The sequence below is a fragment of the Pleuronectes platessa genome, chromosome 12 (genome assembly GCF_947347685.1).
Source record: "Pleuronectes platessa chromosome 12, fPlePla1.1, whole genome shotgun sequence".
Lineage (NCBI taxonomy): Eukaryota > Metazoa > Chordata > Actinopteri > Pleuronectiformes > Pleuronectidae > Pleuronectes > Pleuronectes platessa.
The window spans coordinates 4,668,515-4,694,619 of record NC_070637.1 but is presented as its reverse complement, the minus strand read 5'-3'; the positions used below and the strand labels follow the sequence as shown (position 1 = coordinate 4,694,619).

General features: G+C 40.4%; 2 protein-coding genes across 8 annotated transcripts in view; one reads left to right on the top strand and one right to left on the bottom strand.

Annotated features, from left to right (window-relative positions):
- Positions 1-920: 920 nt before the first annotated feature.
- On the top strand, positions 921-25,522 carry fancl (FA complementation group L). Of its 3 annotated transcripts, XM_053436602.1 has the most exons (14): positions 921-1,254; positions 1,823-1,881; positions 2,041-2,101; positions 2,622-2,678; positions 3,012-3,109; positions 10,388-10,484; positions 12,282-12,350; positions 18,432-18,582; positions 18,779-18,862; positions 20,133-20,178; positions 21,906-21,987; positions 22,936-23,052; positions 24,974-25,045; positions 25,451-25,522. In XM_053436602.1, the coding sequence occupies exons 1-14, from the start codon at positions 1,171-1,173 to the stop codon at positions 25,484-25,486; spliced, it is 1,113 nt and encodes a 370-aa protein (XP_053292577.1). In that variant the 5' UTR covers positions 921-1,170; the 3' UTR covers positions 25,487-25,522. The 3 variants fall into 3 exon arrangements, with proteins under 3 accessions (XP_053292577.1, XP_053292576.1, XP_053292578.1); XM_053436601.1 differs by having other exon boundaries at positions 24,974-25,522; XM_053436603.1 differs by lacking the exon at positions 1,823-1,881 and having other exon boundaries at positions 24,974-25,522.
- The window catches only part of LOC128453610 (serine/threonine-protein kinase VRK1), a 32,358-nt gene continuing 30,709 nt past the window's right edge, over positions 24,457-26,105 (bottom strand). For all 5 annotated transcript variants that reach the window (XM_053436598.1, XM_053436599.1, XM_053436596.1 and 2 more), the window contains exon 14: positions 24,457-25,943. In XM_053436598.1, the coding sequence (XP_053292573.1) occupies positions 25,551-25,943 (393 nt within the window). In that variant the 3' untranslated portion in view covers positions 24,457-25,550. The remainder of the gene's footprint in view (positions 25,944-26,105) is intronic.

The window sequence follows — 26,105 nt, the reverse complement described above, 5'->3', positions numbered from 1 at the left end:
AGTCTAAACAATCAGGACAATTTGATGTGATTCGAATTAATCATACCTTTGCGAAATGATTATTGATTTTTATTTATTAATTACAAATCAACACACTTGAGTTTTTTTATTTTGAACATTTCCGGCCAAACAGCGAAACCAAAATGAGACTCTCTGGTCTACAGAGGCCTTCCAGTTGAGTTGAAGCATGATCCTCAAGCATCGGACCTCTCGCTGCCATCATCTCTTTGACTAACGTCAGGTAAATGAATCCTGGGATATGTCTGACCAGGACGGTTCTACCCGTTGGAGACTTTGTTTCTAGGGCATGGGGATTCAAATGATGCCTACGAAGGACGCACACCAAGAACACATCTTTTGTATTAATTCATGACATTAAATATACACATGGTCTACAAGGAATTATTCTCCACATCTGCCTTTATATTTATATAAACTTAATATGGCACTTAAAGTAACTCAACATTATGGAACATTTTTAATTTGCACAAATAAATATCCATTTGTTATTATTACCTCAATTATATTGGAAATTTGTAGCTTTAGGCCACAATTTGAACACACTGCATGTTATGGCTTATTTTAGCAGAATTATTTGTTCTATTCATTTGTCACATAAATCCATCTTTCGATCAAGAACAACAGCAATAAGCACCTGAGCAGGAGAAATAATAAAAGTTATTTCACAGCTATTTCTGTGTTATTGCTTATGCAAATTTCTAATGAGTCATGGTAGTAAAATAATACAGGAGTTAAACTGTGATAAAGTACTTTTGTTAGATACAGATGATGATTTAACTTTCCTTTTAATTAATGCAACAAACAGTAAGCAAATATACTTTAATAAACTGACCTTTAAACATCTCACCAACGTGTGTCTCGGAATTCCGATGTTTTTACTAGTTAGTGAAGGCATCTGCGTGACGTCGCTGTTTATGTTTCATGGAGGGAACGTGTAGTTTTCATTCACTATGCTAATGCTAACGCTGATGCTAGCTTAAAACCTGCTTAAAACCAAGATACATCTGCGCAGCCGGTGTTTTATCTGCATTAGTTGAAATATGTGAACGTACGTGTTGGCTCCGTGTTCCTGAGTCACTTCAAATTCACCGGTGAACTGTGAGGCTGCTGAACTTCAGCTGAGGAGAGTCTGTGGCAGGAGGTTGAACGATGGAGTCACTGGTGAAAGACAACCCAATACTTCTGCCCCTCAACTCTGACAGAACTATCTATGACGGATTCATCACCGTCCAGGTAACTTCAGCTAACTCGTGCTAACTTCAGTTAACTCGAGCCAACATTAACCAACTTTAGTTAATGCACTGCGAAGAAAGCCTCTCCAGTCTGCACTGAGAAATGGATGCATTTAAAGAAATTTAGATTTACTTGTGTAGTGGATAAGCTTAGACATTTCCACGAGTATCCACATGTTAATTCGGCCACGGCACTCAAACTTTGGATTTATATTTGAGCAAATCACCACTAAAAGTAAGCCAGTGCTAGTAGAAGTAAGTTATAGAAAGGAAAGAGAGAAAGGGGCTCTAGTTTATTTAGAATGAGTAATATTAACTACTTGCTTGTGCTGAATCAAACAGTTGATATCATTGATTCAGACTTGAAGAAAAGTGAAGTTCCACATTATAGACTTCTCCCGCTGTACGTAGAGGAACTTCATATTTTCAAATTTCCCAAACAGAGTTCGGTGCTGCCTTCATGAGTCAGTTTTGTATTTAAGAATTTCTAATGTATGTAGTTAGTTTTTTTTAATGTTGAGCTCTCCGTTTGTATCATACCAGTCTGTTTGTCATTTGTTGTTTTGTAGGAACGAGACTTCAGACTGAGAATAGTGCTGCCACCAGATCACGAGCTCAAACGGGCCAAGTGAGAATTATCATCTATCTTCTTAGATGTTTTTTGTTCACATTGTAAAGATGGTTTAATATTAGTGTGTTGAGCAATACGTCTCATTGTGAATCCCTACTCTTTCACAGAATGTCTGTTTTTGTGTTGGTTGTAACTGTTCATAACTCTGTATTGTAGGTTGCACTGCAGCTGGCAGTTAAAACACCTGTTGCATGGATATGAGCCCATAGTGAAGCAGGTAAACTCTACACACACACACACACGGAACATCTTTCTTGTTGCATCGTAACATTTCAGTTGTGTTGTGTCAGTCAGCTTTGATTGAGATCACGTTGATTGTCCTGTGCTTCCTGTATTTATTTATTTATCTGTGTATTTGTCATGTCCTTTTCTTCTGGCTCCTTTGTGTTTGCCAGGCGTCGTTCCTGCGCTCTCTGTCACCCGTAAGGCTCGCCTCACTCAGAAGCAGAGAAAAATATTTTTCACTGTTTAATTAACATCGCCTGGAAAATGTCCCTATTTGTTATGTGGCCCCTCAGGGTTATTTGGATGAGATTGATATTTCACCCCGGGCTGCAAAGTTCATTATTTTCACAGCCTTTAAGCTATCATTAATTATTAAAGCTGGTGGCAGCCCCCATTAATCATAAACGCTGTGTTTGATTTGAATGGCTGGCTAGAGGAAAAAAGTAGACACTGTCACTTCATTATCCTCACATGCAAGGATGCCTTTTTCTCTTTTCTTCCACTTCTCACAGAGGCTGCAGCAGTCGGCCGATCTTGTCACTTTCTTACTGGAGCTGAAGACTGTCTTGGTGAGGAGGAGAGGGACACACTGTGTTAACACGTTCACCATGACATCGTTGCCATAAGACTAGGTGGTACATGAGAACCTTCAGGCACTATCAATAAACTTGATGGCGAGGCACACATGTAGATACTGTATATGTTTTTGATAAATTATTGAAAAGTGTGACAGCCTGTATGTTTGCCTTTGTGAGGCATTTGACCTATTGACCCTGATTCCATTTTTGTATTCATCTTATTTGCTTTTAGCAGAAACGAGATGGTGCATGGTTGTTAAGTTGTGCAGTGATGTGCATAGTAATCTGGGCTTAAAATAAGAAGCGCTCTCTGTGTTGTTGCAGGAAGTGGGTCTGAAGAGCCGACCTGAGTGCAGCTCCATCCCACCTCCTCAGTATTACTCGCAGCTCATCTCTGAGATGGAGACCCTTGGGTGGAACAAGTAAGTGGGCCTCGGTGAGCAATAACACTGTTTCTATACGGGCATCAGAAACTAAATTGATCAACTGTTGGGAAAGTTGGCTGAGACCCCCTTGTTTGCAAAACTTTACATTTGACTTTGAGAGGTGGCTTACCTGTGTCATCTGGGGCTTGCTGGTTCACAGTGGCATCAACCAACTATGAGTGGATCAAATCTTAAAATCATCATGCTGTGGTAATCTGCTCGTAAATTCCTAAAGATGTATATTTTTATCTACAGTACAAACATAAGTAAGAAAAGGCTCATTTCTAAAGGGCATTTAAACAAAGCTTAAGCTGACCAAAGTGCTGGACAGAGGATTTTTACACAATATCTACTAGGTCCGGAAATCTCTAATTATTTGTCTGTACATTTAATAATTATAAACTTTGAGTAAACTGGCGACCAGTGCTCTGTAGCTGCATCGATGTAAGTGACATTGCTCAGCATGTTCACCACATGGGGCGCGTTCACAACTATGGAAAAGACAACTGATTCTCTCCAGTTCAGGGTCAGCTCTTTGTGCAGCACTGATGGCTTCAGGGTTCTGTGGACTGTGCTCAGCAGCAGGTCTTTACTTTCTCTGTTTTCAGTGGGAATGCTTAAAATCTCAGTTTTTAGGGTCTCTCCTTTGCTGGAAGTTAACTGAATTTAAATACACACTTGAAGCATGTTTACCTGCCCTGATTGCAGTCCTGGCAAGTGCTTGTACGATTGTGCTTGTAAGCTTGTATTTTTATCTGCACCGTATTTATTTCTCCTAAACGTATCAGAATAAGCGTCCACTGATAATCCATCTGGTTTTCAAAGTGGCCCTTAAACATAAAAAATGTAACTATTATCAGTATGACAACAATAAACTACCGCTGCAGTGCTGTTGAATGAATCGCCTCTAAATGCAAACAGTTGTTTAAATTGCCTCACAGCCACAATCAAGCGATAATGAAATTAAGTTCCCTGTTCCCCTTCCCCACTTACATGGTGCTAGGATTCACTGAAAGTGATTTGCCTGCAGACATACTTGCAGATGGCGCTTGTTTCATGTTTCATGTTTTTTCTTTTTCTCTGTTCAAGCTATACAAGGGACTTCAGCTTCTGCAACCTTGAATATAATGTGGCATTATAAGAACTCTTAAGCCAGCATCAAGGAAATGATTGAAACTGTACCTTACTGATATTATTTCTATATAATGACAAAACTCCACTGTTTTAATGGTAGTCTGTACATTTAAATCTCTCTTTTCTAGTCTTGTTGAACACTCAAAGTGGTTTACAGTACAGTTTTGCCATCCACCCATTCACACACACAAAATCATACAGTGCATCTATGTGCAGCACTTTCTCTATCTTACATCAATCATACACTGCCAGAAAAGCTGTCAGGGGCAATTTGGGGTTCAGTATCTGGCCCAGAATTTTCACCTCACTCTTGTTTATGGTGAACTCCACTGTCTGTATGTCAATATGTATGTTATTTTACAGTAATGAAATTTAGGACACTTTGGCACACAGAATGGGGGAGACCGGGATCTTACTGCCGACCTTTTGGTTTAAGGGTGACCTGCTCTACCTCCTGGCTGTGACTTTTTTCTTGCCTGCACTCTAAAATGATTAAGGAGGCTGCAACACAACCACAACAACAGCTCATTGCCCATTTACAAATAACTCTTAGTGACGTCCTTATTTTTAGTTATTGTGTTATAGTTAAATCAAGGTTACATTTAATGACTCTCAGGCCATGAGCGGTGAAAGGCTCAGCTAATGCCGTCGTCTCCACTCATCGGTAGAGGGAGGCGGGGTTGGTGATAGCTAGGGAGGAGATACGTGTTCTCCCCCAGCTTGGATTAAGCCTTGACTACTACACTCATTTTCCACTTTCCTATTAATGACCATGGCTACAATTATGATATTAGCGAAATGCAAATGGCTCTAATTGAAGAGTCTCAGGTTTTAATAGGAGAAGGGGAGGTGAAGGTATGCTTTATGCTGGAAATGAGACGAACATCATTTTCAGTGTCATGTTGCGGTTACGAGACATTATACACAGTGAACCTCAATCTCCAAGGCACTCCAGTTTCGTTTGCGTCTTAATTTGTATGGGCCGTGCTAATAGCCGCCAGGGGTTTTCAGCAGTAATGCTTCCTGCTTATTGGGCCAGGTAAGTGAGTCGCTGCCTCTCTCTCTAGGCCTCCATTACTGCATTTGAGAGCGTGGTCATCTTAATTGGCTGGAGATGGCACACCGTGTGTTAATTAATGAAAAAATTAGGTCAAGTAGTTCAGCCGCCATCACTTGGTGACCCCAAAACATGGCCCAGGAGCTGTCTGGGCTCATTATGGGCTGGCACTCTTAGTGCATGTACACAACATGGTCTCATATTATCACAGTGTTATGTGATGGAAATCTGAAAATACAAGAGGCTGTAAACAACAAAGTAATATACGTGTATTTAATAAGGGGCTTTCTGCAGAAAGGATCAACACATGAGAGTCCTAAGGATCTCAGAGTGAAGATGGAGAGCAGTCAAATGCAAAGACCTTATATAGGATGACAAGGCTGTTTGCCTGAGCCAGTTCAGACTGGTTCTGTAGTCATAGCTTTAAGACTGGAACTAAAGCACAGGAATAAATGATTTGCAAACATTTCCATTGGGTTCTTTGGACAGTCAATAACCAATGGAAAGGTCAAACAGGTATATAGAAAGGTCATACAGGTTTCAGGTCATAAACAGTTCAGGTCATGTAGTCTTAGACAGGTATGCAAAAAGTTACTCTTCAACTATAATATAGGTTTCAACCACACTTAGCTATTTTCCACTACACTTAGTTATTTTTCCACTACAGTTATCATCTGGCAATCAATTTATTTAAATTTTTTATATAATAAATCAATGGTATTACAAACATGAATTTCAATAAGCTTTGGTAAGGTGATGGAGTGGGATTAGTGCCATGATAGTTTATAATGATGTGAATAAAGGCAGTCAAATGCTCTGAAGCTAACTGATTTGTAATTAACTGAAGGATTGAGAGGAGACCCACGATGAGAAAAGTTGAGTATTACTACTTTCTGATGCACTTGTTTCCTAGAAGGGGTGTGAATGATTTATCTGGTCTGAATCCAGACTTTATAGTTAAAAGAAAAACCTTAAAATTCTGAAGATTGGACAGAATCAGCTGTAACAAGATGAAATTCCAGCTGGAGCATTCTGAGGGGCTGAAGACTTAATATAGGATGTCTAGAGAAAAAGGAATTACAATAATCAAGTCTGGAAGATATGAATAAAAGCATTATGTCTTCAGCATCACAATGATAGAACAAGACCGATTGTAGCTATATAACAATGCTGTACAGTCTTAATAATCCTCTTGACAAAAGACTGGAATTTCTGAGAGGAATCAAAAGTCACTCCAATGTCTTTGATAGGTGAGCTCTCAAAGCATTCAAATTCTTAAATAATAACCCCTATTGGCTGGTCCAGCAAATAATACATTTGATTTATCAGCATTTTACTGCAGAAAATCCATGCTTATCAATATGTTTCCTTTTTAGATAGACATTTTTTAATTTAGGCATCTGGAAAGATCAATGGGCTTTACAGGTACAATACAGTCATGTCAGTGCAACAGTCAAAAGTGTAATCATGTTTCCAAACAATGTCTCCAAGGGAAGCATGTAGATAGCAAAAAGCATAGGCCCCTTGTGTGCAAATTTAAGTATTCTTTTATTTTAATTTGCGAGCTGATATTAAGATCTCTGGCAGGCTGTTTTGGGCCAACCAGGCCTTGGCTGAGGGAGTGAAAGGTTTTCAGTGTGTAAATTATTGTTTTTTATATATTATTTCAGTCTAAACACAAATGGTATTGGGAGACAAACAGCTGTACAGGTACACCCAGTAAGTAATTATAATGTCCCAATCTGAAAAGTTCATGCTGTAAACCTGGTCAATGAATAAAAAGTTATATATGTCTTGTGCATGTCATCACACACAACGATCTGGTATTGGCAAAATAATACGAATTCCTCATATTTAGTTATTGAGTTATAGTTAAAGATCTGTTGATGTCGGTGGTCATGAATCATTTTTCAACACACACACACAAATGCAAAGACATGCACACACGTGCAAGCACAAATGAGCGTGGTGTGCACTGTGTGGAAGCAGATCACTTGGCTGTGGAGTTGTAAATGGGATGCTCTCATCAGTCTTCCCAGCAGGACATCTGACTGTCATGCTGTTTCCATCATGGCCAAGTAGGGGCGGCAGCTAGTCCCTGATATCCTGGCATAAGACCCCGGAAGAGAGGAAGGATGGAAATGTGTGTATTAGTTATGCACCAATGACTTTTTCACTGTCAATACAGTTGTACAGACCTAAAACTTAAAAGTTGGTTGATACTGAGTACTGGTCTGGGTTGTTCTCAATGATCTCAATGGTTTAAATTTAGATATACAACTTTATACACGTTGTAACATGGCTCGTTGACATGGCCCATAAATAATGGGAAATTTTAAGGCAACATCACAATATATTTATATATTCAAAAATATTTTCCTCTTAAGCACTTAATAAATGCTTGATGCAACCAATTGATTACAATCACATCAGTGGGATGAATGTAGTAGACAGTATGTGTCTGCTTTAAAGCTTTCTTGTTTATATTCATAAGTTGTTTCTTTTGGAGATATTTTTAACTTACAAAATGGGGGGAGACCACAATAAAGTTAAATTAATTGATTGAAGGTTTGGGGTTGATGTTAGAGACATTTTTAACAAATCAAATAGGATTTTATAGCATAACATTAAACGTGAGTTTCTGGATGTCTGAATGCAGCCAAAGTTTTTTGATTGAGTCTCACAGCAACTTTGAGCAAAATGCAGTGTCTTTGTAATTCAACAAGAACAACAGTAACTCTTCTCTAAAACTGAAAATTGTATTAAGTAAGCTGATTTAATCATTATTGGATTAAATGAAGGGCTGTCTAACTCAAATCTATTGATACTTAAATGTATACATTGTATATCATGCCTGTTTTTGGCCTGATAAGCACTTAGATCAGCATCGACACACCTTTAAATTTGGGAAGGTTGTCTGTGTTTGTGTGTGGGTCCACATACAAACACCCTAGAGATAGAGGGTGATGGAGGTGAGACTGAGAGAAATTCTATCTATAAGTTCAAGTTCCAGGAAAACTACACTTCGAATTGGCATGAAGATGATGTCATGTGTATGTAAGTGTAGATGTAAGTGTGCATATGACACTTCAACTGTCGCCCTTCACAGGCATTTGATTGCAAGCGTATGAACGAGTAGACATTTTTATGAGTTGGGCAAATCTGACACCGTTTCCCATCATTCCATCACTTCCCTAAGTGTGTGCGTGTGTGTGTGTGAGAGTGTAATTCGTGAGAAAGCCGCTCACATCACACTCCTCTACCGCACTCCATAAATCCTCAGCTGATATACAGCGATGTCAGCTTCAACACAGAGCGCCGATCATATTGTACTGTAAATCTGGAGGAGGTCTGTTCAAACCCTTTGTCGCAGATCAGTGTGTTGTCTTCAAGTCTGAGTCGACCAAAGATAGACTCGAGCAGCAGTAAATCTGACAGCAGCGTTGATGCATGCTTAGGCCACATCAGTGTTTTGTCCTTAGCCAGTCGAAACGTTTTTCTAATTAGCTTATAATATAGGAGGGGGGGGGGGGGGGGGGGGGGCTGATTTACCAGCTGACTCTTGCTTGAAATTGACATCCTACCTGAAGGCCATTGTAAGATTTACATTCACGGGAGCTTGAATATGAATCTTCTTGCTGCTAAAGTCCTTGTAGTGTCACTTTTTTTAACTTGGTTGCAAATGGATGTTGGACAGGTTTCTTCCTGTTGACAGTCGGTTATCCAGTCTTTTCCTGTCAAGATGTCTTCAAGCAAAATGTATGGCAAAACTTGCTTTGCAATATGCACAATGTGTTATTACCAAGTATTTCTCATCTAATTTCTGGCTGCGTTATGATTGGATTTTAATGTGGCAACGCTTTGTCCATCTTTATTTTGAGTCTAGGGTGTCCACCAACTCCTGAGAAAACATCTAGCTATTTATATGCTAAATGCTTCTGTTTGCTGTTTGGTTCTGGCCAGATAATCTATGGGAGATTACCCAAGCCTTTTCAATGAAAACATCTGCCTGCTTCTACAAATATCTGGTGCTAATGAGAGTGTGAAGACTGAACGTTAAACTTGCTTGAAACACAGAGTCCGGCAACAACTGGCTTTTTGGGACTGCTGCTGATGCTTACACCAATTTAAGGGAGTAACTCCAACATCAATTTGTGGTTGATACACATGATATATGCATGTGTATTTATATTAAATGTGGCATAAAGTATCTTTTGTCTTTGTTTAAGATTTACATATTTACATATTTTTTACAATTTCAGAAATAAACCAAACTATATTTTTCCACATTATGTTCTATGAGGAAACAAATGCAGATATAAGCAAATATCAATTTATCTGTGACTGGGATAGGCCAATATTGGCCAATGAAATTGACCCAAAGATATAGCAAGCGTACCGTTACCCACACTAAAGAAATTATAATAGAGTAAGCCGATGGATTATTTGAATGGATTTATATTCAGTTAGTTATAAATAGGCATGTGAGTGGCATGAGGAATATTTCCAATCAAATATACTTCTGTTCTTCACAATTATTCTAAATAAATCCATGTAGATTAGTGTACAGTTGCATCTTCATCGTATCCTTCCATGAAAGCTTTATTAGAACAATGTATTAGAAAATTGGGTGAAGTGACCTGTGATGACATATTATTATTGTATTAACATAGTGTTCATACAATCAGTGTTTTTCCACCAGTTTTGTTGGAAAGCATAAAATCCACTGTGTTCCTGGTGACTCTGCATGAAATGCTCTCACCCTCAACATGATTTGGTTTGTTATGTTCCACATTAAAGCATTAAAAAAGCTCTCGCTGGAGAAGAGTGCTAATCAGAATTTTAGAGGAAGACATCCTGTCGTTAATGTTTTGCTGGATTTGGGTGTGATTGGATATAACCTGATGTCTCCACTTTGGTACCCAAAGTAATAAATCTGAAGGCAGAGTTGATATCTCAATAGGGCTCTCTGCTGCTGTGATTAATGATGGATAATGGCTGTTGTCACTACACAGTGTTGTGGGCACCTTTCTCTGATTTATCGTGTATGAATTGTGTGTGTTTGTGTGTGTGTCCATCTTCAGGCTGCTTTTCATAGACACAGAGTTCCGAACACTGAGACTGAAGGCGCAAGACTCTTCTGGGAGGGAGCACATTCTTACTATCAAACTCAAGTCGAAGGTAGGAGACACATTTGGACACAGATACACAGTTTTCTTGGGTTGTATTGGTTTCACAATTATTCATCATCAAATGGAACACTCCACAGCTTGACAGTCCATAAAAATCCAACCAGGTTAACTTTACCAAACATATTTTGGATGTTCAGTTTACCGACAGAAAATGAGTGATTTACATCTGCAAACATAAATCTAGGTCAAACTGGAGATGAGGAGGAAAGATATGATAACTCACCGTGACTGTGATGTAGCACAGAACATCTAAACTCTGTGGACAACATACGTATGGTCATGTTTCCTAATGTGCCCGGGAGCAGAAGATACTATCACTATCAAATGGAAGAAAATATGCAATGAAACGCATTGAAGTTAAAGAATGAATACAAATTTTACTATAATACAATAAAATATATGAATTTCACTCCTGGCACTTTGGAACTTTCTTAAAATCTGAGTCAGAATCAAACGTCTAGCAGCTGGCAGAATTGTTAGTATCGCACATCGCTGTTGCACAGTCTAGGGAAAAGTGGGTGGGAGGCATGGTGAGGTGATGCTTTCCTAAGCCCGGATGACATCCACTGGGGACATGGAAGGGTAGCGGGACCCCACTCTGTGCCCACCTGCCCACCTGGCCCTCCTCACCCCTCTGGCACCAGGTAAAAATAGCTTGGAGAGCTCCCCACGTTCCAGCTGCTTCCATCAGATCCAGCGCCAGGTCATTCTTCACCAGGCACAGCTAGGGGAGGAGGCAGCACTGGCACGGACACATGGAGGCTTGGCTGGCAGGGGGAGTGAGGGAAGAAGAGCGTGGGGAGAGGACGAGGAGTAGTCTGATGTTGAAGGTGAAAGGAGAGAGGAAATCTGGATCCTAATGTTGTAAACAAGTGTCTTCTTGATGACTTTTAATGAAGTTTTGGCTGAACAGCAATGACAGATCACATTAAAATGGCTGAGTGACAACTAATAACTCCCAGCAAATGAAGAACAGTTGCTATCACTAGTCATGAAAGCACAGGTCGAATGGCCTGTGCTTTAATAGCTGGTCAGTTCATAATTGAAAATTCCATGGCATCTACACTTCTACATTAAAAGCCTCCGAGGATCAGTACTGATTAAGGGTTGACACAAACATTTTAAAATGATTGCAAATATTTATTGAATGAAAACACAGTTTCTGATGAAATAAGGGACCTCAGAGAAGAAGGTGACAGTTTGTTGCCCACCTAGTCCTCCCTCCTTAAACTTGACCCACACTAGGTGGCATGTGACCTCTACATCGCTGTCACTGATCTGCTGCGTCTCGAGGGCCTCTGCTGTTCACACAGGGAGTGTGTCTACTGTGGGGCTGATATTTCAGGTTTATGCTATGAGTACTGTATTTCCTGTAGGCCTTTGTACTTTAGTAAATGCCAGGACTCTATGCTATGAAGCCATGCATCTCAGGTCATATAAAGGCAATAAACACTTTGTTAAAACAAATGAATGGATTCAGTCAACAGAAATGCTTTTACTTTGAGTTTTCCTTTTACTTAAGCAGGTACAGGAAGTGAGGCAAATGATTAAGTTTCAGATATAGACACGAAGCTGTGGTGAACGGTCATTTCTGCTGTCTATTTAGCTGTGAACCATGTGTTACATTGAGAAAGACAGTGCAGCTCTAACCTTATAATGTACTCCAGAAGGAAAAGTAAGATGTTCTGCGACACACATGTCACTCACACGTCCAGTGTGGTCTGACCGTAAGACTCACAGTAACAAAAAAAAAAATGATAACTGTCCCATCCTTTGCACCCTACAGCACCCTGCAGAGGGCCCTGAATGCTCTGCTGACCTGCCCCTCCCCCTGGCCATAACATGGACACCACAGGTATGTAAAAAAGGGTTGTCTCAGGCAAGATACTGAACCACAAATTGACATGTGAATATGTGTGTGAATTTAAAACTGTACTGTAAAGCACTCTGAGTGGTCATTAATGACTATAAGCTCTATATAAATACAGACGGGCATTTTTGCCATCTACATGGGTTATCTCTTACGCTATGCTGAAACGCTTTCTACAACACAACAGATTCACCTGGTGTGTCTACACAAGAGGTGTTTCAGCTGAATTCTTCAGTCGTCAATCTCACACGTATGAAGGAACAGACAGTTTCTGCTGCCTACATCCTTCAGCTACAACCGCATCATTGAGTTTGCTGATGACACAATGGCATCAGACCTCATCAGCAACAATGAAACTGCTCACAGGGATGAAGTGGGCCTACCAACAGAGTGGTGAACTCTGTTAGTAGGCAACCTTTCCCTAAACATATTTGGAATTGTTTGTTTGGTTCCCGTTGTATTTTTACTTTGTTAGCAAGTTGCTTAAGAGCAAGTGATTCTATGAATGTTGCCATCACGGAGATCAGCACCCATCCTTTTCATAGAGTGAAATAAAAAATAGAAAGAAATTATCAAAATCATCTAGCGGGCCAGGCCTGTCGACCGCTGATGTAGTTTATCTTAGGACTGTGGAAAAGTAAATGTTCGACTGGGTTTGCACATTGACAGTTAAGGCACACTGTCCCGCCCCCACTAATTGCAAAGTGCTGGTTGCCTGGGTGTTACTACCTTATTAATATTGAACGTATCAGTTTTTATTCTATGAGGGGCAATTCAGGGTTCAGCATCTTGCCCAAGGAGACTTCGTCATGAAGATGGGGAAGACTGGGATCGAACTGCCGACCTTCTGGTTGGAGGACACTCAGCCACAGCCGAATGCAACACTGCACTTCTTTAGGCCCTTAATAATCCCAAGTACCTAAATTATCTTAATTATGTAGAGTGTGGAATTGATCAAATGAAAGATTTTCGGACTGGAATTACTAGAGCAACTGATGAATTGTTCTTCTGCTGAGATGTTGATGAACGAAATATTCAACTTGACGATCAATGCAAACCAAAATCATCAACCTATTGAGGGCTTGATTCAAAACCAAGCCGAAAAATCCAAGTAAAAGATAGATATCACAGACTGATACAACTTGCTGAGGCAACTCATAATGTGACTCAGTTGTGTGGATGGCCTCCACGTGCCTGTATGATCCCGACCACGTCTGGGCATGCTCCTGATGAATCTGGGGATGTGTCCTGGGGATCTCCTTCGAGACCTGGATCAGGTTTTGCTTGCTTTTGCCTGCATTGCACCTGTTGTCACTTTCAATTGCACCAAGCAAGTGAAATGGACTCACAATCACTTGTGCTTCCTAAATGGACAGATTGATTCTCCTCAAGTTTAACTGACTTGGTGTTAAGTCTTCCCTTCATTATTTTGAGCAGTGTACACAAAGCGTGTGTTTTATTATATTAGATTGTTTTTTGTGAATCATCAGAGCCTCACACTTGGACAGGGTTATGTTTCCGTTCTGTATTTTGTAGTGTGACCTTCTCTGGCCGTTTGAGACTCAAACTGTGATTAAGCACCACACAGATACACTTGAGTCATCCTCTGCGACCTATTGCACCTGCTGTATTAACACAGTATTTTCTGCCGGCCCCTACAGTCCACTTTAACCGGCAATAAAGTGCTTTGTTGTAAAACCAGCTGTGGGCTCTGCCGCATGTTATATATTCTTTCCCCTCCTTGTTATTGTTGTTTGCCGTCTTGCTTCTTTCACTCCAGCTCTGCTTTTCATCTCTGCCACTGCCTCCAAGTCTGTGTGTCACTAGCTTACTGACACACACACACACACACACACACACACACACACACAGATGTCTTGTGATTTTTCACAGTCGCCGTCGCTTTGTCAATCATAAAAACTACTGCTCCATATCTGAGCTTTGCATTTCTGTTTCAATGTGTGTGTGTGTGTGTGTGTGTGTGTGTGTGTGTGTGTGTGTGTGTGTGTGTGTGTGTGTGTGTGTGTGTGTGTGTGTGTGTGTGTGTGTGTGTGTGTGTGTGTGTGTGTGTGTGTGTGTGTGTGTGTGTTGCTGAGCTGATACATGGCAGGCGTACAGTGAGGACCAGCTTAGAACAGCGCTACCGTATGGAGCCTGTCTTCCTGCTGTGCTGTTGATGGATCTCTCCCACACTGCGACATGAAGTGTGTGTGTGTGTGTGTGTGTGTGTGTGTGTGTGTGTGTGTGTGTGTGTGTGTGTGTGTGTGTGTGTGTGTGTGTGTGTGTGTGTGTGTGTGTGTGTGTGTGTGTGTGTGTGTGTGTGTGTGTGTGTATTCACTTGTGCCTATGCCAAGTGTGTTTTTTTGTCTGAAGGGTGTGTGTGGCAGGGGGGAAGGGCTTGTCTGTCGTCAGTCCTGACATGTTCATTTGAATGAGTAATTATTGCTTGCTCTGTTGCAGGGCCAAGACGTGCCACTCTGTGCATTTGTGTGGAACTAGAATAGGAAGAAAAATAAACCTGTGTGTGAGTTTGTGTCCTTTGGGCCTGCAGACTATACAAAGGCGATTTTTAAACAACCAAAGACTGTATTTATTAAGATGGTGAGGAGGTTTGAGTGTGAACAAAAGTGGGAATGTGTGTAAAGAGTCGTACATCTAAAATAATAACTCTCAGTATAGATGCAGGGGAATCTTCTCAGTATCTCTAAAATTCCATATACATAGTTTAAGCTGTGACTATATCCAAGTAAAGCTGGCTCATGACCCCTCAACACATGCTGATGGCACGTCCATTTGACAAAAGATTGTTAGTCCCTTTTTTATTTTAAAAGTTTTTGATACCTGAGGAGGTAAAGTACTTCAGTATTTAACTAGAAACACTCAGCAGAGCGCAGATGTCCACCAAGGCACAACAGTCCCCTTAAATTTAAGGGGCCTATTGAATTTATTCAAACAAGCCACCTCAAATTGCGCATTCTAATAGATATCATTCCCCTAAACATGCTCTGATTTTTTATTTCATCAATAACCATGAATTATTCCCTGGGAAGTAGGTGAAAATGTCATAAAAATGTTAAAGAAATTGGAAAAATATCCTGGATATTGTTTGAATCTGTGCCAAGATTTAATGGGTTCTTTTTTGGCCCATGTCCCATCCTTCATCCGAGCTTTGTGGAAGTCAGCTGGGTAATCCTGCTGACAAACAAACAGGGGCAACGGTCATTAGAATCATGCAATTAGAATAATAAAATAAATTAAAAAGAAAATAATAGTTTTTGTTAAATAAATATACTTGCGGCTGTGTGTGTGATCCTGGATACACATGCTAAAGCAGTACTTTGGCAGGAATTTTAAATTGTCATCCCATGAGTACAAAGTACTTAATTATGTAACAAGTACTGAATAAGTCCACATGTTGACAGCATTGTTGGGTTATATTGAATATGTAAGTTTAAAAATGGAGAAATGGTTGAGCAATCTGACAATATAAACAATATGACAGTAGAAATGCATCTCCTCTATGGTCACATCATCTCTACTGAAGGTTCACTCCCTTTCATATTTTGAATATGAAGTCATTTAGCACGCCTATTACACCATGTTGCATCTGTGTGATGATGCACCTTTATCTGTCCGATATTTAGCAGGTCATCCAAAAGTTGACATTTCAAATGAACAGAACATGAACAGTGTCTCAACAGGTTTTTTATCGATCAAGATGTTTGTGCTGTGAGTGGTGCAGTTTGTCCCCTAGTTTAGTCATGTCTCCAGATGTGGACCAGTTAAGTTGGTTTAGGTGAGCTTCTACCTGAGCTTTTGATTGTTCCACACAGCCTTCTTCAGCAAATTGTCTCTCCACTGCTACCAATACAATTCCACATCACATGCAATTTGATAAAAGATGCTAAATTCCTGTGTAAAGGAGAGGCTTCTCAGTTAGAGAAGGATTTACTGAAAATAGGTTAAAAAGAGTGAAGTCTAATATCGTCCATGTAAAGAGGAGTGGATTCTTTCAGCCCAGCTGCTTTTAAGAGCTAAATTGAGGTCAGTCTTAGATATCATGAATAGATAAAAAGAGCTGATTGAGACAGCCAAGGAGCCAATCTCAGCTCAGAGTCTGTGTCTTTCATACTTTCTTACAGCCTCCCACCCTCACCCATGTTCCTCTCTCAGATACAGCAGGAATTAAATTACCAGCTCTTCTTCAGTTTTTTTCTCTTTCTTTCTGAGCGGGGCCGAGCGTACTTATCCTTAGCAGTAACTGTAATCATGCCACTGGCATTAATTGGGCTGTAATTGCTGAGGCTCTCAGCACCTGGACGATGCTTAATTGTGTGCACTGTGCTGGCACAATGACCCATAATTTTTGGTTCATTTTTTTCACCCCCCTAATTTTTTTCCTTCTCATTCCATCTGTATTGCTCTCCCACACCTCCATCAGCCTGCCTTTCTCTAGGTGTGTGCGCATGTGTGCACTTTAAGTTGTTTCACTTTTAACCAACTGGTCGCGCTGCACTTTCAGTTCACTCACTTTCACTCGCCTCGTATAAAGAGCAGAAGCCCTCTACACTATCAAGAAATAAACTCTCTTCTCTTTTGTAATCACAAAGTGATAGTAAAGTGAAACAACTCTGGTAAGTGCACGCTCGAAAATAAACCTAATTACAATTCACTGTTTTATTCACCCTTAACTGCAGGGCTGTGCTCAACAGTTATTTTAATGATCCGTCCATCTAATGGTTCTTTTTGTATTAATAAATTAATTGTGGAGTCTTTAAAATGTCAGATTTTCTTAGTGCACAGGTTGATCTATTTAAATTACACAGTGTCATTCAATTACATTTGTTTTGTATTCAAGACAAAGAAAAACTAACTCGTCACATTTTAGAGGCTGGAACAAGAACACGTTTGCTTGATTAGTGATTTCAACAGTTAATCTGTCATAAGAGTAGAAGTAATTTTCTATAAATCAACAAATTGAGTTTTCATTTTCGCTGTGGGTTCAATGTTAAGTAGCTTGTTGATTCACATTTCGACATGGGTAATTATTTTTCTTCTTTTTTGACAGTTTGTTTTGATAGAACTTTGCTTATATCAAACATGTACTGTATCTATTACAGACTGACTGACATGGATTGCGGGGGGGCTAAACCGAATGTACAAAATGTTATATGTATTTATTATTTGCAATAATTCCATAAGCTATTCCTTATCAGACCCTTATGAAAGAGAAGTGTGTGTGTGTGTGTGTGTGTGTGTGTGTGTGTGTGTGTGTGTGTGTGTGTGTGTGTGTGTGTGTGTGTGTGTGTGTGTGTGTGTGTGTGTGTGTGTGTGTGTGTGTGTGTGTGTGTGTGTGTGTGTGTGTGTGTGTGTGTATTCACTTGTGCCTATGCCAAGTGTGTTTTTTTGTCTGAAGTGTGAAGGGGGTGTGTGTGTGGCAGGGGGGAAGGGCTTGTCTGTCGTCAGTCCTGACATGTTCATTTGAATGAGTAAGGCTGACATTTTACAGTTAAATCAGAAACTATAACTTTATACAAATAAAAGTAAGACACATACATCCAAATATTTAAAACTTGAATTCAGAAAAAACATTTTCTATATATAATTTTATCATCAATGTACATCTTGTTGAGTAAACGTAAATTTTTTATATCAGCTGATGGTGATATGTCTGTGAAAGGCTCACATCAGCCAACTGATCACTCATCCGTCAGGCTGTAGTGAGCACAGGTTTTATTTCGGGTCGTTTCTGCGGGTGTAAATAACCTAGCTGTGATAGTTTGCTTAGAAATAGTTCCAGCACTATCTGTCATTGAGTACAAATGTGTTTGTGTGCAGATTGATCTTCCATGATATGAGGCATTAATTCATGAACTTAGCAGGTGTTGGTCGACATATTTGTAAACCATGGTGAGAGCCAGGGAGCCAGAGAAGCTGGAAATGACAGTAACAGGACATAGCAGCCTTCAGTCAAACTGAACAAGAAGTAGATTATTATAGACGCCTCACTGCTGTTGCTCTAGTGTTGTAACTCACCTTTCATTTCCTTCTTCGCTGGTTTGATAGACTACTCTGGAGCAGCTCCACAACCAGTTCCTGCTGGTTTTGGAGTCCCTGACGGAGTTCTGGGATGTCCTGGACGAGATCGACGGCAGCACCTGGATTCTGGAGCCGGAAAAAACCAGCAGGTCCGACACCATGAGGCGGATCGCCATTGGTACTGTAAACTTCTTGTCGTCCGGTCACTTGATATATATTAATATATAACCCTACTACATAGTGTCTTACTAGATTTTACAGGTTAATGTAAATTATGCAACTGATCAACAGGAATGATTACACACAGTAAAACTAATGTATGATCAACATTTGAATTGTCATTGATTTGGGTACATTCCTGTCTGTGTTTGCAGGAAACAATGTCTCCATTAAAGTGGAGGTAGATCCCAGACACTCCAAGATGCTGCCAGAGTGCTGCCTGCTGGGAGCTGAACACGGTGCGTAGGGCCCCAAAGACATGGCAACGCTTCAAAGTGTGTTCTCAGGCGGTGCGAGAGCATAAGAAGCAAATCTGCTCCATTACACACCCTAAACTGACATGCTGTATTAAAGCATGGAAATCCTTTCCTTAATATTATACGCTCATCAGGTGTTCACGAAATTTGTGTGTTGTTTTATTTCTATTGACTGATGGATAGACATGGAAATGCCTGCTCACACCAGTGAGTATCCACAGTAGATGGCTTTGTGCATTATGGTCATTCAGTACACTGAGCATTGTAGCTTCCATCATTGTGGACTCTGGATTTAGCTTGAGAAGGAGAGCTGATTATGTTAGCAGGTTATGTTGTCTGTTTTAGCAGAATCACGTAAAAACTTTGGGCACGCAAGGAGATCTTCAAATAGCTTTCTTTATTCAAATAAATCTCCCAAAAATATGTGTGTAAACTGTGGGGGAAAAAATGATGTTTTCTGAGTTTTGTTGATTAGTTAAACAATGAATCGAAATATTTAATTCTTAATTTATTGCTGATCAACTACCCGACTACTTGTGTTCACATTAATGGGAACGATTGTATACCGTGCCTCTTCATAAGGCCCATACCACTGGTATCTGATTTAATCCAGTTGAGGATCAGCTCAGGTAATAAAGTACAAATCCAGTCTGAGCTGTTGTTTTTCAGATCAGGTCAGTGAGAAGCCATCAGGTAGGAGGGAAAAGGAATAGTGATTCTGTCGGCCATCATGTCACAGGACTTTCAGCTTTCAGAACGAGGCACATTTTCATTCTCACCGCGCCGACACGGAGCCAGAGAGCTTCACGTTTCTATTTAAGTCCCCGTCAATTGTCGCCATTGTTTCTGTAAACTCAAGGTCATGCAGTTCGTAGCCTGTTGCCTAGCAATGTAACTTAAAACACATTAAACAAGTACACACTTCAGCCAAGATGGGAGGCAGGCGGCGACCCTCAAATACGAGGGGTCACGCAGAAATATTGCTTTTTGCATGTAGGAATAACAAGTAGTGAAGGTGATGAGAAGTGCACAGAGACAAAGTTCCCTGAGGAACAGTGATGGTTCATATTGGAGAGTGGTAACGCCACAGTCTGCGATGAACTGAAAAACAGCGTTTGAGGGCATGTAGAGGATGTTTTTCTGAGCAACTGTGTTGTGTACAATAGTGTATCTGGAACTGTTAGTAGAAAAAAAGGCATATTCAATTTACATCTTATAACTTCATATACTGTTGTTTTTTGTGTTGCTGCAGTGGTGACTCCTCTGAGGAATAAACTGAACTCCAACATGCACCTATGGTAAGGTCCTTTGCATCAACCAAGCTTTTACTTGTCAAATAGTAACTAAACAGGTTAACAAAGTTGATTCCAAATTATGTGTTTTACTCTTGTGTAATCAATATTTAATTCAGTTTATTTGATGTGATTTTTCAGGACCAAAGACCAAAACCAACAATGTATTTGTCAGTCTTCTTACAGAGTCGGACCTCTTAGGGTTACTCAGCTCCAAAGCTATCGGCTCCTGTTAAAGATGTATTATTTTAAACCGGGACTTAGAAGTATGTTTATATTGATAATGAGCCAGATCAAATGAAGTGTTTGTGTGTCCTGACAGACCCTCATAAACACTCCTTTGTCATCTTTCAACCCATTGAAGGTTTATGGGCCTGTTTATGTACTTCCTTGCCTTGCTGGAAAACTGGGGTTCAGTTTTCCAGCAGGGCAGCGGATTCAGATTAAAACAATTTACACACAACATACGGCTGTCATTGAAACACCTTGGTTATGTTAGGCGCTGTCTTTTCTCATCTTTTTGTTAATTTGCTGATGTGCTCTGCTACGCCCGACATCTAATGCACTTCTCTAAGTCCTGGGTGAGTGATCCATCACTTGCGAGTGATCCCTTCCTGTTGGTATTTTCTCTTCACTCTAGTCGAGGGTTAAGGGCAGAGGATGTTTCCTCTTGTTAAACCCTATGAGGCTAATTGTGATTGGTCAATATGAATTATACAAATAATTTTTGATTGATTGATTGACTGACACTCGCTCTGCCCCAAACAGCAGATAGACCGAGTTAGAAGACCGCAGATGAACATACGGGGATCAGATTGTGTGATGGTGGAGAACAAAAACTGAGCCAATAGCAGGTCATTCTTCAACGCTTATTCCTCGGGTGGTGCACAAACTCCAAACAGATGCTAATGATGCTCTGTGTCTGCTGGATGTGTAAATATGTTTTCTTCATCGCTAGCCAATTTTCTAACCTCTGAGTGATGTTGAGTTTTAATGCCCAAGTAGCCAAAAACCCGGAATAATGTTGCTTTAAACACATGACACAAATATGTTAGTTTCATGAAAAAATTCCCAGTAATTTAAAAACATCTGGCCTCTGTGGTTTCCAGCAAATGTCACTAAAACAGGAGATCAAAGTGCATTTGCTGCTGCTTTTCAGCTGCCTGCTACTGTAAATACTCACTAGCAAATTTGTTGACCTGGTGAATATTTAGCAGGATGGTTAAGTGATACTAAAAATAAAATAAAAATACTGTGGGGGAACACGACACCCAGTGCAATAGTGTGGCTCGATAGCAGATGTACACACTATACTTGTTAATAGGATACACTAATTGTTGGTTTTGGTCTTTAACTGGGTTTTCATGAACATATCTTCCAGCTCGACAAGCAGTGGCTTTATCACAGACAAAGTCACAACCTGCACACCAGGTCCCCTACTTTCCAAGCATAGAAGCATCTGATTATCAGTCAGTGATTAAAAATGTAATTAGGCTTCAAATTCACAGGATTTCAAATCTGTACTGTATTACAAAATAAGGAGTGATTATGTGTTTTACCTCCCTGCATGACAAATCTGAGGAGAATCTTCCTTCACTGTTCAGTTTGAAGCAGCAGATTTTTTTTTCAAATACCATTGGTAAAAGCCTCCTAATCATCCCCCAGTGTTTTTGCAGGCTTATTTGCATGTGGTTAATTAGTGTGTGAAGGAGCTGTCTCTGGTCTGCTGGCAGGAACCCGGACTCCAGCGTCTTGCGCAACCTCCGGGATGTTTTGGAGATTGAATTCCCGTCACCTGCCACCCACGAAAAATCTGTATGTCACACAGTTGCCCCCACCCTCCACGATTACCTTAAGGAGATGTGCGTATGTGCGTGTGTGTGTGTGCGTGTTGGGGGTGTATTAACATCTATGAATGTATACTCTCTGTCTGTGTGTCTGTTGGAGCTTTATAAGAGCTTTAAGTTATAAGGAGGCGGATGTATTTTTCTGACCATTTCCATATTTCTCATTGTTTTGTTCTTCGAAGAGATGGGCACACACATACTCCTTTAATTGGGTTGTTAAGAGATAATATCATTAGAATAACAAAGATGGCAGGATTCTCTTCACTATCAAATCGCTTTAATTATGCAAAACCATTTATCTCTTTTTTTTTAAACGCATGTTCTTTCCCCCTCCCCTCTCTGTGGATGGGTTGAAAGGGCGTTGTGTTTATCCGCTGTCACCGCAGTGATTAATGCCTCAGCTTCATTAACATTCAGAGGAGTGCAAAAAAGTTGAGTTGACCAGATGTTGATTTTTTTTTTTTAAACCTGCCATCCTCTGTCTTAATGGATAACTCCACAAAAACAGGAGCTACTCATTACGCTAAAATGCAAACAAGAGCAGAAAGTGTGTGCATGTGTGAGAGAGTGTGTGCTTGTGCGTGCGTGCGTGCGTGTGTGTGTGTGTGTGTGTGTGTGTGTGTGTGTGTGTTAGAAGGTGATGTCAGAACTAGATTTAACTAGATCATTATTTGTTGCTAACTGGTTTCAGAGGTCCAGCACAAAGCTACAGCATCTGTAGCTGTAGGTTATGTGAACAAGCGTACTGAGTATTTCCATTTACTTGCTTTCATTGTGTGTGTGTGTGTGTGTGTGTGTGTGTGTGTGTGTGTGTGTGTGTGTGTGTGTGTGTGTGTGTGTGTGTGTGTGTGTGTGTGTGTGTGTGTGTGTGTGTGTGTGTGTGTGTGTGTGTGTGTGTGTGTGTGTGTGTGTGTAGGATTTCAGCACTGAGTGTGGGATTTGTTATTCTTATCGTCTTCAAGCTGCGATCCCCGATCAGGTGTGTAACGACCCTCGCTGTGGCCAACCCTTCCACCAGGCCTGTTTGTATGAGGTATGGATATCACACACACAAACGATTGCATTCTACATGAAGATGGATGATGTGTTTGGACAATATCGGCGCTGCCATCTTACACTTTTGACGTCAATTGAAACCAGAGTCTGCGCAATAGTAATCAGGGTGTGGAAGCCAATAACCTGGCCAATCACAAGTCAGCCTCACCTGTCAATCACTACGTCTCACCCTGTTTTCATAGCGTCAAATAAATAAATTACAACCAAACTTATCAGAAACCTGATCACTTCAACATGCATCAGTGAGATGAGAATTCCCTAAAATGTAAAAAATCTATCATTGGAAAACTTTTTTGACGTGTAGTTTGACTCTTTAGTTTGGTACATGTCTCATCTGCTAACATGGAGGTGAAGGGGTATATAACCAATACTGCAGCCATCCACCAGGTGGCGATTGAGAGCCAGTATAACATCCATTCACTCCACTTAATCAGTTTACTTGTAGTATAGTTGTTCTTCACATAATGTGTGTCAGTATTAGATATTAACAAACCGTCATCCACCTTCACTCTGGTGGATATGAAGAACTATATTTTACTCTGAATCCATTTTGCACTTCAAATATTAATATTACACGAGTTAGAACCATGAGCCTGACAATTATTTTGATTTGAATCGACTGTCAGCATGTGAACATATATTTGTCATGAATTTTCATGATCTTGAAATGAGCACTGAATTTGCATAGAAATGTATTTCTTCTATTCAAATAATTCCTCCTTTTTAAACGTATCTGTCCAAAGCAACAGTGTATACGAGGTCAAATGGAATTAATTCAATACATATGACCTGACATGTCGTCAAAATGCTTTTTTAAATTACATTAAAAACCAGAACATACCTGAAGCTACAAAATGTTCTAAGTGTCCAAATGATGTCTGTTGGGCAAGTGAAAAGGAAAAGTTTCCACTCATTCCAAACTACTTTAAGTACTTTGACAGTAACTCAGGGACACACTTCATACCCACCTCTTCATTAATGCACAGGTGGATAAAACAAACTCACACTTACATTTACATTTAATAAACCACCCGACCTCCCTGAAGTGCACTGACTGTGTTTACATTGTGAGATGCTTTAGATTGAAGTGGCTCAGACATTTTTAAGTTTTAGTGCTGCACATCACTTATTTAAAACTGGTGGTCACTTGCACTGTGACTAAAGTGCATCATTTAAAAAGCCAGTGAATCACAAAGCTCTGGTTGATTCCACATATTTAGGCATTTCTACGTGCGTTACAAATTCCAGAAAGCATTATTATTAAAGTCATCAAGCAGTTTAACAGTTCTATGGTTAGGAAGAAAAAACACAGATTTCAAAATACTATGATATTGATCAAATTATTAGAGAGATAAATGAAGAATTAACACCGAGACATAGGTTTAAAATTGGGAACTTGTATTTTTCTTTAATTGTCACAGTCACAAGAGAGTAAGTCCTGTGATGTTGAAGATGTCTCCGTAAAATGGCAGTTTTGAATGTTACAGTATCTAAAACACAGCCGTGTGGATGTGGCCTGAGATCAGATACTGACATCTGATCTCAGGCTGAGTCAGAGCACATACAGACAGACACGTACAAGGCCTTTGGCTTCACACTCAGAGGTAAAGAGACTGATGATGCTTGTAGTCAGCTTGTTCCCGTCCCCTATCCATCTGCCTGAGCAGGGATTTACTTTGCTTGTATATGCTTATTTATGATGTATTCAATGATCTCTTGTTAAAAGCTGAGAAAACGTGACAGGCAGACATTGCAAGGTTCCACCTGAAAGCCCTTAAAGTTCTTCAGAGTGGCAGACAATCTTGAATGTGTACATTGAAAGTAGGGATATTATCACATGACACCGACACATGCGATTCAAGGTGGTGATGGTTTGTTTTTTTTCTCTCCTGCCTCAGTGGCTTCGAGCGCTGCCCTCCAGCAGGCAGAGCTTCAGCACCGTTTTTGGAGAGTGTCCTTACTGCAGCAAGGTACGTGTGCGTAATAAAGGCCTTCTCTCCACACTCAATACATATTCAGCATACTCAATTAGCGGCGCTCTATACAACACGTAGCCTTCTCCGCTCTGAAAGGAGACAAGTGTGTTGACAACAATCCGCTACATTCAGTCACTTCTACCGCAGCTACTTCTGTGATAAAGGAGCGAGCAAAGTACGTGATACTGAATGCAGCATATCATTGATTCAAAGTCAAAGACAGTTTTATCTGTGCAGATGATTGGGAAGGTTTGGCTGCTCTTCATCTACAGTCCAATCACATTCAAGGGCCCATTTTCTTTTTTCATTTTATATAAAGTCATCCTTCATAGTACTCATAGCTACAAAGGCTGTCTAATAAACAGAATACTATAAACTGAAGTTTCTCCTTCCATGCAGCCTATTACTGTGAGAATGTCGGCTCCGTCGTCCTAAGAAGAGGTCAGCGCCGCCTCCAGCCTGAGGAGAGGACGGAAGCAAAGACCCCTCGTGCTCTTCATCAAAAGGGTTTAAATGCACTTTGGCAAATTGCAAAAACTAACGCACCCAAGAAAAAGGAGATGCCCATAAAGACAAGCCAGTAGGTGCCTATCGTCTGGGTGGGACCAGCTGCCCATCCTGCGCCTGTGAGAGTGGACGTTCCCCATTCACCACACCCGTCAGTGTGTTCAGAGCAGGGATCACTGTCCAGCCGCTGCTGTGCGTTGCGTCCTGCTCGGTGGCTGTGCAGCCTGTCATCCCACCCCCCCCTGCAGGCATCGTGTGTTTGGCTCTTACTGTCACAGCCAGGGAATATGGGTTGTTTCATTTGGGAGTGGACTCCTCGCTCCAGTCTCACCGAGGTCACAGTCGGGCTGTCTCCTTTCCTGGAGGTCCTTTTGAGTTCAGTTTTCTGTTAGAGAGGACGAGTCAGTGTTTGCTCTTTGAGAACTGACAGGATCTGTTCTACTGTGTTATGTGATTATCTTTAAATAAAGTTGTGAAAGAAATACTGTTGTATGCTTTTATTTCTTTCCTGAGAACCGAAAGCCTTAATGCTTTAGAGATATATACA